Source organism: Eretmochelys imbricata, chromosome 1 (genome assembly GCF_965152235.1).
Source record: "Eretmochelys imbricata isolate rEreImb1 chromosome 1, rEreImb1.hap1, whole genome shotgun sequence".
Classification (NCBI taxonomy): Eukaryota; Metazoa; Chordata; order Testudines; family Cheloniidae; genus Eretmochelys; species Eretmochelys imbricata.
In genome coordinates, this window is record NC_135572.1 from 321,312,250 (window position 1) to 321,330,590 (window position 18,341).

An 18,341-nucleotide genomic window follows, 5' to 3' on the forward strand; every position below is an offset into this window, starting at 1 on the left:
TTATGGCCCTGATTCAGCAAGGTACTTAGCATGTGTCTAACTTTAAACCTAGTCACATCAATTTCAATGGGACTGCCAATTTACTAAAAGTTAGGCAGACGCTTAAGTACCTTGCTGAATTGGGGTCTGAATGCTGTTAATTTCCCAGACTTAAACGAAAATGAAAATGAATCCAGTCTCTGAGAGGAAATTACTCAATACTTATAGTTGAGAAGTGGTGTTACAGTAGATGGAAAAGTATGCTGGAGGGAGGTTACAATTATTTCAGTAAACGTGGTTACAAGAAAACATGTAAAGCATTACTTAGCTTTAAGTACAACAGAAGCAAATCGAAATCATACACTACTTGTTCTATACAATTTTGTTCATACAAATGGGAGATTAGGTCTCTTTCTTCTTGACTTTAGATTGTCTGAAGTCTTGTTCCATTTTTTCATAAAGTAATATAATTTTGGTTTGCCCTGAGAGATAATTTTTCTTCTCGAGGCAAAAACAAAACAAAACAAAAAACCAGTCATCTCCATTCAGGTTCATCCAACTACTATGCTGGTTTTGTTAAATATTCAGGGTGAAATCATGTTGTTCATATGCATAATTCCAGGGATTCTAAGGACAGCTAGCGTAAATGATGTGTTATCTCATGAATTTCTGAAATAAAAAGGAGATCCCCTTTTCTGTTTCAGGTTATAGGATTACTAGATGTTTTTACACCAGCAACTTCAATAGAAAATTTTAATGAAGTGTAAGTAAAATTTAACATTAGTGTGACTAATTGGTAAGATATGAAGATAGATGCGGCAGTGTTGCTGGAAAACAGATACAGTTTTCTGTTCTAGCTACAGCCAAAATGAGCTTTGAGAGACTAATGTGCCTTTGGTCCCCTTTTCAAAAAACGGGAAGGGGATTCTGCCCAAAGGCCTTAAGGCGTGGTACTTAATAGATTGCAGGGACTCTATTACTGTACCTGGCATGAGATTTGATCTTCTGTATGTCCCACTAAATTTGTGGTCTGATCACCTTAACCTCATTTTGGATGTGGATTGTTTATTCTAGGCAGTATGTGTGACGTCAGCCATGTAAGGAATGCAGGAAAATATTCTGCAGTGGGTGATGTCATCTCTTGGCTTGATTCTCGTCTCATCTAGTATTAGTTTTACACTAGTGTAGCTTCATTAACGTTAGTGGAGTTACTCCAGTGTAAATCAGGAGCAAGTGAGAGAAAAATCAGGCCCTCAGTCTTTTAGGAGAAACACTGGGTGAAATTCTGACTTTATTGACGTCAATGGCAAAACTCCCATTGATGTCAACGGGGCCAGGATTACACTCTCAGAATCTAGAATCTAAGACAGAGCTGGTAAATTAATTGGTTTAAAGCTGATAGAATGCTTTGAACACTTGAAGTGCCAATAAATAAAAAACTGATTTTCAAATGTTTGTTTTTAAAACGTAGTCATTTATAAGTATCAGCCTGGATGTTTGGGGTCTGATCACATAACCCTTGCTCTCTCCATTCATGGGATTACTCATGTGATAAGGGCATGAGGTACCTGAGATACAGCTCCCATGAGGCACCATAGTTATTCAAGTGGACACATTTCAATGTTGAACAGAGTCAAAACAAAATACTTCAATCTTGGTTGACAAACAAAAATGAAACGTTTGATTCAGGAATGTCAAAACGTTTTTGTTTCAGTCAAAAATACAGAATCAAACATTCTGGTATTTCCAAATAGAAATTTTTCAGAATTTTCCATTCTGTGAATTTGGACTTTTCATCCCAATTTAGGATGAAAGCTAATTTCAAAATATCAGAATTTCCCAAGGGACTCAAATTTTGTCCATCTCTACTCATTGAAGGGAATCTGTGTTGTAGCAGGAGCCTTACAAGCAAAACCAGGCCTGACATTTTTATGGGAGATTTGCCTTTGATTTCAGTGGGAACAGATGGGAACCCAGATAGATTCAGTGTGGTCTTTCCTGGCCAACAGTTTTCTTGTTCTATGATCATTGTTTGGCTTGCTACATTTGCAGTGAGAATACACTGACCACATACCTATGGCTATGAACTGCCATTGTTATATGATATTTTTTTCTTAAATTGCCCAACTTACTGAGTTTGTACAAACTTGTCTGGCAAAAAGACATTAAATGTCTTATGGACTGTAAGGATCTTTTCTTAGCTTGGCAGGTTATTAAACTCCTAATTTTGGGAAGGAAGGGATTTTTATCTCACGATTGATGGATGGAGAAGGCATATGCACGGGAGTGAGTAATTACTATGAAATTAAACAAATTAGATTTACCTGCTGCTTGTCATAAATAAGTTTTTATTTTTACAGGTATCTTGTGACAAATTTAATGGGTGCTGACTTGAATAACATTGTAAAGTGCCAGAAGCTAACAGATGACCATATACAGTTTCTCATCTACCAGTTACTTAGAGGTCTTAAGGTACACACTGCATGATGGCATTTATTTTATACTCAGCAACCAAAATGTTGTAATAATGAATATTTCATTGCAAGGGCAATATTTAAATTCATTTTCAGAGCTGAATGGACTTACAAATACTCATGACATCTCTGGTGATTTATTTTTATAAACCATAGTAAATTTAGAACTCCCCAGATTCCTTTCAGAACTAAAGACAAGACCCCAATCCTTCAAATAGTTACCCACAAGTTTGACTTTACACACGTGAGTAGCCACATTAATTTCAGTGGGACTACTTGTGTGTAAAGTTAAGCACCTCTGTAAGCATTTGCAGGACTGGGGCCTATGATTTGTAAAATGGTAGAGTGGGATTACAAGATTATAGACTTGCAGTAAATTCATAGCTAATCAGTTCAATTTGTACATAAAATATATATCTATTTTTCTAATTGTCAGTGCTGTAAACTCCCCCTTGGATAAGAAAATCACATCAGGTTATTTCTCTCTTGGATATTGGCCTCAGTAATCAGATCCTGCAGGCCTAATTAGGCCCTCTTTACTGTTGTTGATATGCCAAGAAGGAAAAAAACCCATCTTGACTTTCACATCCCAAGGCAAATTCACAGGGCTGAAAATTATAACAAACAAATGCATCTTTGTACTTGTAACTGATCAAAGCTTGACAAGGAAACACTGAGAGACAATAAACGTGAAACCCCAAGGTGCCATATATACAGTAATTTTTCAAAGTACAGTTGCTCTTCAAACTTTAGGTAAGTTGTACCTGAAAGATGGAAGTGTTCTTTTTTAAAACAGTCCTTGATCAGATTTCATCTTATCAGCATCCTAATTGTGTTTTCCTCTTGTTTGTTGTGAAAAGCAAGGACTCCCTTTAAAATGAGCACATGAATATCTGCTTGCAGTGAACCCATCACCACTCTTCAATAAAAATGCAGTTACACAGCCATGTATTTTGTGTGTGAAGATTCTAGCTGGTAGCTAGGGTATGCATCCATTGACTTGCATAGGAAGGCGGCATGTGGATCCAGATGATCAAAATGGAGGTCCAAACTGAAATGAAATGAATGTCTTTTTATCAAATACTATATAGTCAATCAACTTTTGATAGAAGGGTGTGTATTACAGCTCTAAGGATATCAGTGTAGTTTTAATGGTTAGTTTTTTTCCTGAGGTGTTCATATTTGAAAGAGAGAGAGAGAAAACTTACATCTAGGAGCAAGTTGGTGACACTTGTGCTACCTGCCCATTAGTATTTGTGATTGCTGCTCAGATAGGAATGTTTCCTGATCTAAATCTTAACTCTATATAAAACCACCAAACATAGAGGACAAAAAAATATGAATAGAACAAGTGACTGTTACCTTTTTTCCACTTTTTTTCTAATCTTGCTTTCTTATCTTTTTTTTTTTTTTCTTTATTCCACAGTATATTCACTCAGCTGGAATCATCCACCGGGTGAGTTCAGTTAGCTAGAGAATACAAATCAATGCAGTGTGCACTGCCCAATGTCAGGCTTGATATTGTTACAATACTAATTTAACCTTATTAGGTGTGCATGACTAACGCTGTGTTTGTTCTGATACAGGACTTGAAACCCAGTAACCTAGCTGTAAATGAAGACTGTGAATTAAGGGTAGGATTCATGCTATTGTGATGAAGGTTCTTGTAATATCTCTGGAACTAGAACTTTTCTGAACCAACATTAACTGCCATTTTTCTGTTAGTACACATCCATGTATTTAGTTACTGTTGCTTTACTGGCAGATAAAAAATAAATTGCATTAACAATATTTGTGAGGATACAGATATTAACCGCTATTTCAGGTAGCATGTACAAATTGTTTACTGTGAATAAAAATCCTCTTCACATTTAAAAACTGAGAATAGGAAGCACTTAGGTTAAAAAATGGGCTTAGGGCCCAAAATTTTAGCTGATACTCAAAGTGACAAGACTCCAGGATCTGGCCCCAGATGTCGAGGTGAAGCAGTACATACCGCAACTACCCTACACCTACAAGACATACACTTATAGAAAGTTAACAACGATTAAACTGGCTGAAATATATAAATGGGTACTTTGGTAATGCAAACACCAGTATTACCAACCCCAGGTATTCAAAAGTCATGAGTCAGGCCCCAAAAATCATTTTTTTTTTTTTTTAAATAAAGTGTGGAATTTTTTTTTTTTTTTTGGCTTTCTGGACTATTGTTGTTGGTTGTTTAAAATTTGTATCATTGTAGCACCTAGAAGCCCTAATGTTGGATCAGGACCCCATTGTGCTAAGTGCTGTATAAACAGAACAGGAAGACAGCCCCAACCCCAAAAAGCTTAGAGTTTTCTGAGCCTTTAGGGTACACTCTCTTCACTTTTTCAAGCCTTTCTCCACAGTCATCAGAGTCAGAACACATTTCATTTTCATTTTTTTTAATGAAAGCAGAGATATGATGATGATGGCTTTAGTCTGAAATTTGAAAGAAAACACCAAATTTCATGAGACCTGCAACAAAATCACAGTAGCTGACAACACACCTAGTACAGTGCAATTAACCTGAGGACTAAAGCACATACAGCTTTTGTTCACCTCAGTGGAAGCTGAGGAAGCTCAGCAAATATCATGACTGGCCTTTAATATTTTCATACCTGTATATGGAGTCTCATTTTTGAGGTATTATGGGAAGTCTTTGCCTGATCATTCTCTTTATAAAAGTCCATGTTATTCTTTATACTCTACGGTGACAAAGAAGACTTTAAATCTTCTTTTCTAGAATTTACACACCACCCAATCTCCTCTCTCCTCACCTAGTTTTTGCCTGGGTTACATTCATTTTTTTCATTACTTATTCGCTTGTATGATGCCAAACTGTTATGGGAAAATCTAAATTGGTGGTGCTTTAAGGCATAGCCAAAAAGGAAATAAAAAGTGTACCAACATATTTGAGCAAGAAATGATCAATTGTGGAAAAATGTGAAAACACATCGCTGTGAAATGCCCTTTCCTTGTACTAGGCAGATGAAATTTAATGTTGATAATAAATGCAAAGCATAGTCCCAACTATACATATAAAATGATGGGGTCTAAATTAGCTGTTACTACTCAAGAATGAGATCTTGGAGTCACTGTAGATAGTTCTCTGAAAACATCCACTCAATTTGCAGCGGCAGTCAAAAAAGCAAACAAAATGCTGAGAATAATTAAGAAAGGGATGGATATATGGGACAGAAAATATCATGTTGCCTCTATATAAATCCATGATACACCCACGTCTTGCATACTGTGTGCAGATGTGGTTGAACCATCTCAGAAAAGATATATTGGAATTGGAAAAGGTTCAGAAAAGGGCAACAAAAATGATTAAGGGTATGGAATGGCTTCCATATGAGGAGAGATTAATAAGACTGGGGTTTTTCAGTTTGGAAAAGAGACGGCTAAGGGGAGATATGATTGAGGTCTATAAAATCATGACTGGTGTAGAGAAAGTAGATAAGGAAGTGTTGTTTCCTATTTCTCATAACACAAGAACTAGGGGTCACCAAATTAAATGAATAGGCAGCAGGTTTAAAACAAATAAAAGTAAGTATTTCTTCACACAACGCACAGTCAATCTATGGAACTCCTTGCCAGAGGATGTTGTGAAGGCCAAGACCATAACAGGGTTCAAAAAAGAACTAGATAAATTCGTGGAGGATAGGTCCATCAATAGCTATTAGCCAGGATGGGCAGGAATGGTGTCCTAGCCTCTGTTTGCCAGAAGTTGGGAATGAGCGACCAGGGATGGATCACTTGATGATTACCTTTTCTGTTCATTTCCTCTGTGGCACATGGCACTGTCAACTGTCAGAAGACAGGATACTGGGCTAGATGGACCTTTGATCTGACCCAGTAGGGCCATTCTTATGTTCTTAGTGTTGCAGAGTCTAGTCGTTATTCATATGGCTCTTGCTTCAGATGTTGTAATTCATTATTTGCTTACTTAGAGAAAATTAATAAATAGAAAAGTTATTTTTAAAGTATATTACAAGTAAGGGTGGGATTTTAATATATATTAATCACATGTATTAAAATCAGGTTAGTTAAGTAGCTGTTTTAAAGAGGAATATTTGTACGTAACATAACATTAAAACTGGATTATCACTAGGGAGTTTGAGTGTTTTCCTGCTCCCATTGGAATTGCTGGGAGTTTTGCCAGTGGCTTCACAAGAGCAGGATTGGATCCCATCACACAAGGTGCTGAGCGTGTCCTGTGATAGTGGTGGTGGGGGCCAGATTTTTAAAAGTATTTAGGTGCTTTTATTTCCCATCTCACTTGAAAGATGCTGATACCTCTGTTGATTGGGTCAATGGACTAGAATATTTTCCATCAGTGCCTCTGGATTTAGGAATGATTTTACAGCACAGTCATTGTTAGCATGCTGACTATCCCAAATAAAGAAGTAGATAGCAGAAAGCAAAGAAATATACTGAAACATAATGCTTTCTCTTGGACATGAGCTTTCCAAAAGGGGGCATTCAGCGGGCAATATTGTGCCATCAAATGCGTGTGTGCTATTTTTAAGAAAAACTCCCTTTTCATTTCAGTGGGGTGTTAGATGGTACTCTGAGCTTTTCCTTATACAACTTACATATGCCTCTCTTAGTGGCATCAAAATGTGTGTGATTGAATAAATGCTATATATGTTACAAGGCCTAAGCACAAGTCGCTGAGCTAAGGAAACAAGGGAACATTGGGGCATTTGTAAGTAATATAGTTGTGCTTTTAACATGTCATAATCTGATGTTTTTGGGTGTTGGCATTTTATACTTATACAATTCAGGCTTAATTTTCTTTGTTGATATTCTTCAGCTCTGATATACTAGTGGTGATTATTGCTATCAATGTAATGTTACAGGAAAATTAAATTTAAGGTCAAATTCAGAGTTTGTGTAAAAGGGTCCAATTCCATTTAAGCTCCAACTCTACTGTCATATTACCATGAAGAGACCCCGGCATCAACATGTAGCCCTGATTACTTTAATGGGGCACGCATAAGTCGGTCCACTGACATCAAGGTCAGGTTGTTAGTCATTAAAGGACTCCATCTTTCTTAGTATTACCAGAAAGCATGAGCTGGGGAGCAAACTTGGGCTGGGTATGAAATGTTGAGGGTCGAATTCATTGCAAGCTGAGGTGTTTTAACGGCTGAAGTAAGCCAGAAATAAAGAACAGGGAACAAATCAACTCCTATAATAAAAATAATGAGAAATCTTGGAAATTTTTTCATCTGTAGATTTTAGACTTTGGTTTAGCCCGACAAACTGATGATGAAATGACTGGATATGTAGCAACAAGATGGTACAGAGCTCCAGAAATTATGTTAAACTGGATGCACTATAATCAAACAGGTAAAGTAAGATACTTATTTTTAAACTACAAACAATATAGTCACAACAGGAAAAAGCAACTGCATTTAACCATTTTTATTATGTTTATCATGCATATCCCTCTCTTCTTATTTTTGGCAGTTGACATTTGGTCAGTGGGATGCATCATGGCAGAGCTATTGAAAGGCAAGGCTCTTTTTCCAGGAAATGACTGTATCCTTAACATAAAATGCAGTTACATAAAGTGCAAATGCACCACAGTTCTTCCTGTTCTCTAATCGCCAAAATGTTCTTAAGGCTATATCTGCCAGGTAACAAGCCTTCAATACAGCAAACTGAGCTTTGCTAATAGTTCAATTTACTATACATAACTGCTGAATGTAACAGCATCAGAAGAAAAAGCAATAACAGATGTTCTTAAACCACAAGACGCTACATGCAATCTTTATTTTATGCCTGATATTTAAATAATGACCTAGTTAAATAATGACCTAGAAGGATTGATTTCTTTCATTTGTGCAGCTTCTCAAAAACAACATGCATTTATTACAGGGTGACCAGATGTCCCGATATTATAGGGACAGTTCTGATTTTTGGGTCTTTTTCTTATATAGGCTCCTCTTACCCCCCTACTTCCTGTGCTGATTTTTCACCCTTACTGTCTGGTCACCCTAATTTATTAAAATTGAATTAATATGCATGTCACTTATTGTTGTAGAACTGCTGTTTTTATTTGTATGTAGGCAAGAGAGGCAACGTAAAAATCCCTCATTCCAACATAAAGTAGTGGGACTATTATGGTTTATGGTGCAATATTGCTGGGCTCTATTGCAGCCTGTGTTGTTTCTCTGACTGACAGGAGGGCAGAAAAGGCCATTGCTGAGTAGAGTAGAATAATAGTAAAAGGAAATGTAGAGGAAGTAAAAATAGAGACTGAAGAGAGTGTAAGATAAAGAAATGATTGCTAGATCACATCAGAAAACCTCTCTGCATTCAAAACAGAGGCACAGTGTACATCAGATTCTGTTGTGTTCCACACTAAGGGCACGTCTACGCTACTGTCCTAACTCGACCTGTGTTAGGTGAACTTGCAGCCACTGCAGTCGTTATTGTAGTGGCTGATGTCCACTCTACCCTCCTTCTGTTGGTGGTGTGCATCCTCACCAGGAGCGCTTCCAGTGACTGCAGGGGGACTGAGAGCCAGGACTCTCCGCTCCACGCAGCTCCCTGCTGGAGCCACCTGGACTTCTTGCCTCCCTGCGTGGGAAGTTGGGAGCCTTTGGGCAGCAGCCAGTCTGGGAGCGTGGAGCCAGGGGCAGCTGGGCTCTAGCTGCCCAGCTTTCTTGTCAGTGTCTGGAGCCGTGAAATTGACCAGACGGCCAACAGCCGATGTAAGTGATGCAGTGTCTCACATTGCATCACCCTAACTGCACCGACATAGGCCCTGCACCTCTTGTGGAGGTGGCATTATGTCAGTGTAAAAGGGCACTTTCATAGTAGCTGCTTTACGTCACCCTAACTGTGTAGTGTAGACCAGGTCTGACTGTTCTCACTACTCTGAAAAGCGAAAAAATCCGAACATTGCAGCTAAATCTACAATATGGCCAGGTGTGGAAAAGGCATGATGATATTATAGATCCCTGAAAAACAGCTAAGACATGGTAACATCTTGCCATTGAGCTTTCTGTGGTGTTTAAATCAATCAGACTCTATTGTCAACAATGGCACGAGGGCATCACTCAGATGTTCTTAATAATACCTGTTGCTTTGCATCCCTTGACTAAGGTGGTGTTTCTGACTATTTTTGGTAAGCTGGTGTGTATTGTTTGCAAAAATAGGATTTTTGCAAAATATAGACTTACCAGTTTTTTTTTCTTTCTTGTAAAATACAATCTAGAGTTACAGTGTTTCATCAACTTCACTGAGACTTTAAATTAATCTTGAATCACTAAAGGAAGTGTTAATGTGGTTCACTTTTCAGGTCATATACGAACTCAGAAAATGTACATTTTAAAGATTATGGGCCTGGTTCTACGCTCCTTTGCCCCAGTGCAAAATGGGTGTAATATGCTACCCTGTCAGAATTCTCCACTCAGCCCCCGAGTCAGCAGTCATCCCGGTTCAGCAAAGCACTTGAGCATAGGCTGAAATTGTTAAGCACATGCTTAAGTCCCATCCAACTCAAAGTTAGGCATATGACTGTGTTGAACTGGGACCTCACACTGGTGGTAGCATTTTACACTCATAGTCCGTAGGTGTAAATGAATACATGAGGTTCTGGGCAGTGGACAAGAAGACACTCTGGATGTAATCTTCAGCTGGTATAAATTGGCTAACTCCATTGCAATCAATAGAACTGTGTCACTTCCTCCATCTGAGGATCTGACCATCTGTGCAGGACTTCAGGGTTTATTTAAACAAAAAGGCTTGTCTGTTGCTTACTTTTACTATCTTTCCTGGAGTTTTCTTGAATACTTGCAGATATTGACCAACTAAAGAGAATAATGGAAGTTGTGGGAACACCCAGTTCTGAACTCCTCAAGAAAATATCATCGGAACACGTGAGTTCACCGTTCCATAATTTAGCTGAGTTAATAATTTAGTTTTTCATGGACTGTCACACACTGGTCACACAGGCAGTTAATATTTTTCACCTTAATGAGTCAGATTGTGCGTGTGTGCGCGTGTACATGCCCCAAAGGGTGGGTTTATTTCAATGTGCTACTGCAACACTTAATGCAGAATATAAGAGCTGTGTAGGTGACAAGTAAATAAAGCTGGTCTAACACCTTTTTGCTAATTTGCTGGATTTCTAACAGTGCTTTATTTCTCATTCTGTGAAGGCTTTTTTTTTGTTTGTTTGGCCTTTGTGTGTGTTTAATGTTTTTCTTACCAGCATATTCATATCTGTTGAACAATTGAGGAAACTAACATAGCTAGGCTAACACTCCATTTTCTTGCAACTTCCAGCTGTTTATTTTTTTAAAATGTAACTGTTATGGGCTTGGGGGAGCTCCACAGTTTGTGAGCATTCAGGCTCCTGGGAAGAGTTGAGGCAGGAATTAGCTGATACGTTGGCTCTCCCTCCATACCCTGTGCTGAGAGATTGGGCCAGCCAAGAAATGTAGGGAAGGTTCTCCAATGCATGGTCACTTGGTTGTTCTTGAGGCCAGTGTAGTACAAACCTCTGTGCTTTGCACCTGTCTTAGGTTCAGAGGCGTATCGTACGTAACTCATGAATGTTCAGAGTAATTTTGTGGGCTCACTGATGGGGAGAGTAGACTTCTTATTATGGTGGCTTTTATCTTTTCGTAGTTCGTTTCTTTTGTTTTAGAGCCACCTTAATGAGTCAGATTGTGTGTGTGTTCGCGTGTGCATGCCCCAAAGGGTGGGTTTATTTCTGGTGGTAATATTTCCTTGAAGGTTAAATTCCTAAGACTATGCCTTATCTGGAGGGCAAGTCTGTTTAGTTTTGTGAGAGTGTCCCAGTTGGGCACTAATTTGCCTGTACAAATATTTGTTTGATATTTCTGTACAGAGTTTTACACAATATTTTACTGTCTTATCTGCAGATGTGAAACTCGTTTAATAACGAACAATTGCATGTTCTTAGATGTTCACTGACTAAAGCCCAGTAAGTTTAATCAGTGGATGCCAGGAATCTCTCTTTATTTATTTTTATTTTTTCCCCTTTTTATAGTTCATGGGTTTTTTTGCAAAGGTTTCTTTTGTGATTCCTTGGAAGATCATGTGATGGGACATGAGGTTTAAGAAGCTTCAAAAATTTGTATTTTGGTTTGTTTGTAGATCTAAAACTTGATTATTAAAATTATGATCTTTCTCAAGCAATTGGGAATTTTGGGGGGAGGAATTCAACCCTTGCATTGTATCCTAGCTGCTCCAAAGTAGTCACAACAGGTCTATACAAACCCTGCCTCCTTTATGACTCCCCCCTCCTTTGGTGTATTCCCCCCACTGCAGAACACACACCTCTACCCAGGGCAGAGCCATCTCTATATCACCTCCAAAGAAGCCCTGGGACAGGGGGAATTCTGGAGCGGGGGTGGGGGCATATTGGGGACCAGGAAAGATGAGATGAATGGAAGTGTGACACAGGGAGACCTGTGCTTGGTGATTCCTCACTGCTGCAGGCCCCATAGGGGAAATGGCACCAGGAGGCACAAATTAGATCAGCCCCAGAGCTTGCCCTATATTGCAGCTTGGGCACCATCAGCAGCAATAGTATAAGGGCCTTTGCTGGCCGTAACAGAGATCTGTTACCACAGAGATCTGGCCTGTCCTTGAGGTTTTAGCCTGACTGGTCAGACAAAACAATGGAGCAACCTGGCATAGTCATTGAGGCCTTCGGGTGTTCACCAGTTTCTCAGAATATTTGGCTCTTGGTTAAAATCCCTCTCTCTCTCTCTCTCTCTAAATTTAAAATGGAAGCCCATCCTCTTCTCTCATACATTGAAAAAACCTGTTGTCAGTTTTTTAATCTAGGTAAAGAAGAAGGTTTTATTTTGCTTCCTTATAGCTTCACCCTGCACATCGCAGGTTAAAGAAGTTGTGTGTACAAGTGAAGAAGTGCTGTGCAGCATAGAGAGTACAGGAGAACCAAGAGCAGCAGACCCCAGTTAATGAGAGTCCTGCAAGTTAATGACCAGTTAATGACCTCCAAGTTACATCACTCTCGTAGCTGGAGTAATGCCAGGGAAGCTGATCCATAACTGTGTACATTGTTTTCAGGCTGAGGATAGCACTTACCTCCTCATCTCCTCAAGTGAGCCCGTTCCCTGCATGCATCCTGTTCCTTTTACTTTTCAACTTCTGCTCAGAGGACTATGTCTACTTTTTAATGTTGCTTGTGGCCTCCATTCATATTTGTCCTGAAGAGCAAAAGTTGTGCATTCCCAGCTACGCTCCACTCAAAGCAGGATCAAGACTTAAATGGAGAATCCAAACTTATTTTCAGAGATAAACAGAGGATTAAAGAATTGGAAAAATAGAGGGAATCTTTATATAAACTTCACCAGATGTTTCAGAACAAGTCTCTGAGTTAGTTTGTAGATCTGATGTCTTAAATTGGGGTTAGCCCATAATCCCACTTTCAGTATTTCCAGATTCAGAATTATTTAAATACTCTGGGCTCCAATAGGTGGGTTTCTGTGGAGATGACAAGGACATGGAGGAAAGGCTGGTGAGTAAACAAGGTACAGCCATGCTGATATTGGTCTCAGTTAGCAGTAGCCGGAAGACAAAACAGGCCTGGTCCCCTACAATCGCTGATGGATTCTTGAAATGAGAAATTGGGATGTGAATAAATCCAGCACAGATTAGGCACAAATAAGGTCAAATGCACAGAAGTCTGATGATTTCTGTTGAGTAATGGTTGATTTCCATCTTACCCCATAGTTTCCATGCAAGAAAGTGTAACCGCTATATATTTTAAAACTGCACAGCAAGTTATATTAACATATGTCCCTAAAGGTCTGATTCTCTGAGGTGCTGAGCTCTCTCAGCAACCATGGGAGGAGAACATGCTCAGCATCATCTCCCAGGCGTGCACAACATCTTTCAGGGATGTATTCCCATGGGAAGGAAAATTAATCCTGTTCTCTGTCCTTTAAACCTGTACTCTCTGTAGATGACTGGCTACCACTGGTAAGAGCAATCACACTTTTAGAAAGCTGAGTTGCCAACCTCCATAATAAAAAGAGGAAAATATATTGAAATATATTAGTAATGGCAGCCATATTGGTCTGACTCCTCTTGACAACTTCCAGTAAAATAGAAAGTAAAAAGAAATATATTTCTACTTCTGGTTTCCCAAGTTTGTTGTATGTAAGTTAAAGATTAACCCTGTACTTGGATACATTTTGAATGAGACTGTGTCTTGGAATGACCTCTCAGAACACTTTAAAGTATCTTTTGTTTTAGTGCATAACAATTGAAAAGCTTAAAAAGATTGCAGGGAAATTAGAGATCTATCAGTGATGCGCTGTCACACAGAGAGAACTGAACTAGGAGCAGGATTCCATCTTTCCAGTGGCTGTGTCCTGACCCAGAGTACATACCAGGAAGGCTCACAGTAACCTCTTATTACTGTGTAAACCAGGATATGCAGGGCCAAATGATCGTGAAGGTTGTCGGATCCAGAGGAGAAAGAAAACACAAGTCTCAGTGCCTGCTCTCTGAGCAGGAGCCAGGGAGTTGGTCGGCATGAGCTCACCGCCAGTTTGAGCAGCTCTTTTCATATTTTGTCCCTCTTGCTGTCTTCTGTGGGGCCCTGGAGGGTTTCTCAGTTTCCTGCAGTAACATGTGAAGAGGGGAAATAACCCATGTATAGGGAAGAGAGATGGTCAGGGATGAAATCCCTGTACTATTAACAACCTTCCTTAAAGAAACTACAGTTTTCTCAGAGACTCTCTTTCATGCATGCAGGGATGCTCTGTCCTCTCTCCTTTGACAATTCCGTTTTCAGAGCTGTCATCTGCAAGGGTCTCTCTGTCTACCCTCAAGATCCCCATTTAGTCTCCTCTGTCCCATAACCAGTAGGTCAGCTGCTCATCAGCTTGGACATCAGGAAAGCAATATCTTGGATGATGTCAAGTCCCAGCACCTTGCCTGCAATATGTGGGTTGGGCAGCTGAGTATGTGCGATGTGGCTGTCTCTAGGGTGGGGGCCCTGAGGATTCTAATTCACCCCCACATCCATGGAGCCAAGGCAAGCTACAAAGGTCCTGAGGCTCTGCACCTTGGAGGCATCTTAAGTCAGGATTTGATCCTTAGTTGATTAAACATTAGTATTTGAGAGTGGGTAGTTTAGTACATCTTTGCCAGTGGTAACTGAAAGGAGATATATGCTGACTTCCTGGTTGAAAGACATGTGGCAGATAGTATGGTTATTTTAGGATCTATGGTGATAAACCAGTTGTGCAGGTAGATGAAAACATAAACAAGTTTTTCCATGTGAAATAACTATAACTTTAACTTTAAGGGGAAAATTCCACCTTTTAAAACCCTCTTGCCTGTGGGCTTTATAATTATAGACATATAAAGATGATTGTACCTACACACAATGAGTTTCTGTAGACAATGTCTTCCATGAGTAGGAAATGTAGCAATTAGAGATTTTTATTTTCCAGCATTTGCCATGTTTACTATTGAGCAAAATTGTAATCTGTATATATGCTTTGATTTATTCCCAGGCTAGAAAATACATTGAATCACTACCACATATGCCTCAACAGGATTTGAAAGCAGTATTTCGTGGTGCCAACCCATTAGGTAAGAATTTGTTAGGGTTTTCAGACTGATGTAATTTGGTTCCTTCACCAGCATCTGAGCTCAAGTTTTACTGTTGCTATACTAAACCCAGCCGAATGACAACAGGGTGCAATGTCATAAGCATTACCAAACCTCTTGATTCTGAAACCACCATTTTACTCTAATTAAGCCTATTCAGACCCTTTTCTGGGTAGGAAGAATAGACAGGTAGCTCCCAGTGAACAGCAATTCATGGATTAGAGGGCAAATGGCTGCTTTCAAAAAATAAAAGCCAGTCAAATATTGCATAGCTACACAGATAGAAAGAGAACTAGAGTTAGAGCAAAGAGAAAATTTGGAACTGCCTAACAGAAAAATGATCAAAAATGTTTTATTTGAAATGAGTATCCATCATCTTTTTGCTCCAGTGTGGTTCAAACCAAAGATCCTAGAATGTAACGACTCTTCTGGGACATATTAGGCCATCAATATTTTATTTAAATGGGGTTCCTCTTAAATATGACCCACTGTTAGAAGAAAATACATAAATACCGAGAATTAATGAGGCAACATTCTCAATAAGCAAATTAAAATGTAACTAAATCTGTAGAAAAATACGGGGTTTAATCCTACTCTGCGTCAACTCACAATAAAAAATTTAAGTTACAATGTGTCAGTTTTTCTAATCCCATGCAAAGGTAAAGCAGAAACGTTTTTAATAATTAGTATTTTTGTCTGATAGAGAAAATATACTGAAGTTAAGCAACGTGTTTATTGATAAGGTGTTGATCTGAGATCTCACAATTTAACTGGGAAATGGAGTGCCGTTCTCTGATACAAATGAATTAAAAGATAAACTGTCTGAATCAACATTTTGCCACTTTCTCTGGGCCACTAGAACAAATGTAAGCAGCAGATAGTGTGATTTGAGAAAGATGCTAGTAAGAAATATAATGCATTAAAGAGGAAAAATCAAACAAAAAATCTAATGGTGATCGTTTATATGTTAAAGCAATAAAACTGCTTACATTTTCATATATAAATTATAATATATGTATATTAAAAACATAATATATAAACCACTTTTAGTCCTCCAAATATCTTACATGTATAATATTGTATAGTTTATGCAAATTTAGAATGAATACATTTTGTACATATTCTGTGACTGTCCCCTTTAAGGCTACCTTACAATCGTCATATGAACATTTTTTATGGGTACAAATAATTGCAAGTATAATCTTGCACTCACAATTTAGGTCACTTTGGTCCTAATACTGCAGGCACGTATGCATATGCTTAATTTAAGCATGTGCACTCACGTGCTTAATTTTAAGCATACGACTACTGATGTGCTTAACATTAAACACGATCCATGTGCAGGGCCAGGGCCTTGGAAGGAAATCTAAATCAGGTCATTTTAGACATCTGAATCCTAACTTGCACCCATTATAACCTATGTCATGCACCAACTAAAACAGAGGCCTGTTTAATGGCTGAAAATTCTACTCTGAATGTGTATCTTCATAAGCCATGGGCCGTATTGCACAAAAGAATGCTTTTTACATGATCTTGGGAGAAATGATGATATACTGTGTGTATATAGACACAGTTTGTGTCTGATATAATTTTTTTCTCCCATTACTTTTCCTTTTTCTTGCACTAAATAACAAGAACAAGGAAAAGGGTGATTCTGAGGTAGTATGTAAACTTTCACTATGAAATATCTTCACTTCTAGACTTTCTCTTTAGCCACGTGACATGTTTTAAATTTAATTTGAGTGTCTTTTTTGCCCTAGCTGTAGATCTTCTTGAGAAGATGCTTATATTAGACAGTGATAAAAGAATAACTGCCTCAGAAGCGCTCGCACATGCTTACTTTGTTCAGTATCATGATCCTGATGATGAGCCTGAGGCTGAGCTATATGATGAGTCGATAGAGAATAAAGAACGAACCATAGATGAATGGAAAGGTAAGGGAGAATTGTACGCAGCTGTGCAAACGAACAGCAAAAAATGTATTTGCTTAAAAAACAGTTTTTGTCTGGTTCTTGCCCAGGGAATTGCAACACAACTTGAAGTCAGAAACTTCAGAATAACAAGGCAAATCTGTGTGTATTTCCCCCCTCTGGTTCTAGTCCCTCTTCCCATCATCTGATCACTGGATTTTCCTCAACATGCACAGCCCCACGTGAAGGCAGGTGCAAGTGATCTTGTAAGGATCCTGTACTTTTATTCTTCTGTAGACTCTTGTGGGCCAGATCCTCAGCTGGGATAGTGGAACAACGCCAGTTTACATCATGTGAGGTTTTGGCTCTGACCCTTCTGCAGTCATAGCAAACGTGTCTACAAATGGCCTGTTAATGGTTTCCTATGCATGCAATCACAGTAAAAGCTAAAGCAAATTAGGAGTGCGCACCCAGGGTGAAGTTTCCCTTTGTGTAGAGAGCCAGCCTGTGGCTTTTGCACCATTTCAATTCCAAAAGAATTATGTGGGATTAAAGTGCTGAGTATGCTTTTTGTTATCCCTTTCTACAGGGTGAATCTGAACCTCAATGCTTGCCCAAACTGTTTTTCCAGTTGTATAGTGGGCTTCCAGAAATTTGGCCCCATATGTGCATGGCCAGCTGCTATGGCCATTAAAAGGTCTGTTGCAATTCTACCTTTCAGCACACCCATGTCAACAAGAAACTCTCCCTCAATATTTTTGGACTTTTTTTTACATATTCCTTTTGAGATGGAGGAAATTGAAAACATGGAAGATAAAGTGGAGTGCACAAGACATCCTGAGTCTTTCTTAAATCTCCCATCCATGTGGTAGTTGGAGAGGGTGCAGGAATAATCATTGCCCCTGGCTGGGTTCTCTGAGCACATGCTCTCTATTTAGCACCTCCTCCTAAGAGTCGCAGTCCAACTGCCTAGCCCCTGGGACCAGAGGTGATCCCTTAGACACACTTAGATCCCTTAAGCACACCCTTTCCCAGGATTCCACCTCCTGGACACTGTGTGTTTACCATTTAACTCTTCAGGGGCACATGACAGTGAAAGCCAACAGACATACAGACAGCCTTTGCACAGGATTCTAAACACAATTACCCTTTGCTTACCATGAGGAATACACAGATCTAATAAACACACCTATATGCATTTTCACTGCCTCCGTTTCCTTACCACTCTGTAGAGTTCTTTGGGGTGTCCAGGATCCTTCTCCTGCAGCTCATGGCTTCTCTTCAGAAACTTGGAACTTCTCTCCCTCTC

General features: G+C 39.1%; 1 protein-coding gene across 5 annotated transcripts in view; it reads left to right on the forward strand.

Moving 5' to 3' along the window:
- MAPK11 (mitogen-activated protein kinase 11) overlaps positions 1 to 18,341 on the forward strand; it is a 49,169-nt gene that overhangs the window by 19,483 nt on the left and 11,345 nt on the right. For 3 of the 5 annotated variants that reach the window (XM_077834583.1, XM_077834581.1, XM_077834594.1), the window contains 9 exons: positions 684 to 742; positions 2,340 to 2,451; positions 3,880 to 3,909; positions 4,040 to 4,087; positions 7,721 to 7,835; positions 7,956 to 8,027; positions 10,296 to 10,375; positions 15,026 to 15,104; positions 16,883 to 17,056. In XM_077834583.1, the coding sequence (XP_077690709.1) occupies positions 684 to 742; positions 2,340 to 2,451; positions 3,880 to 3,909; positions 4,040 to 4,087; positions 7,721 to 7,835; positions 7,956 to 8,027; positions 10,296 to 10,375; positions 15,026 to 15,104; positions 16,883 to 17,056 (769 nt within the window). The remainder of the gene's footprint in view (positions 1 to 683; positions 743 to 2,339; positions 2,452 to 3,879; positions 3,910 to 4,039; positions 4,088 to 7,720; positions 7,836 to 7,955; positions 8,028 to 10,295; positions 10,376 to 15,025; positions 15,105 to 16,882; positions 17,057 to 18,341) is intronic. The other 2 variants (XM_077834587.1, XM_077834584.1) reach the window with 2 other exon arrangements.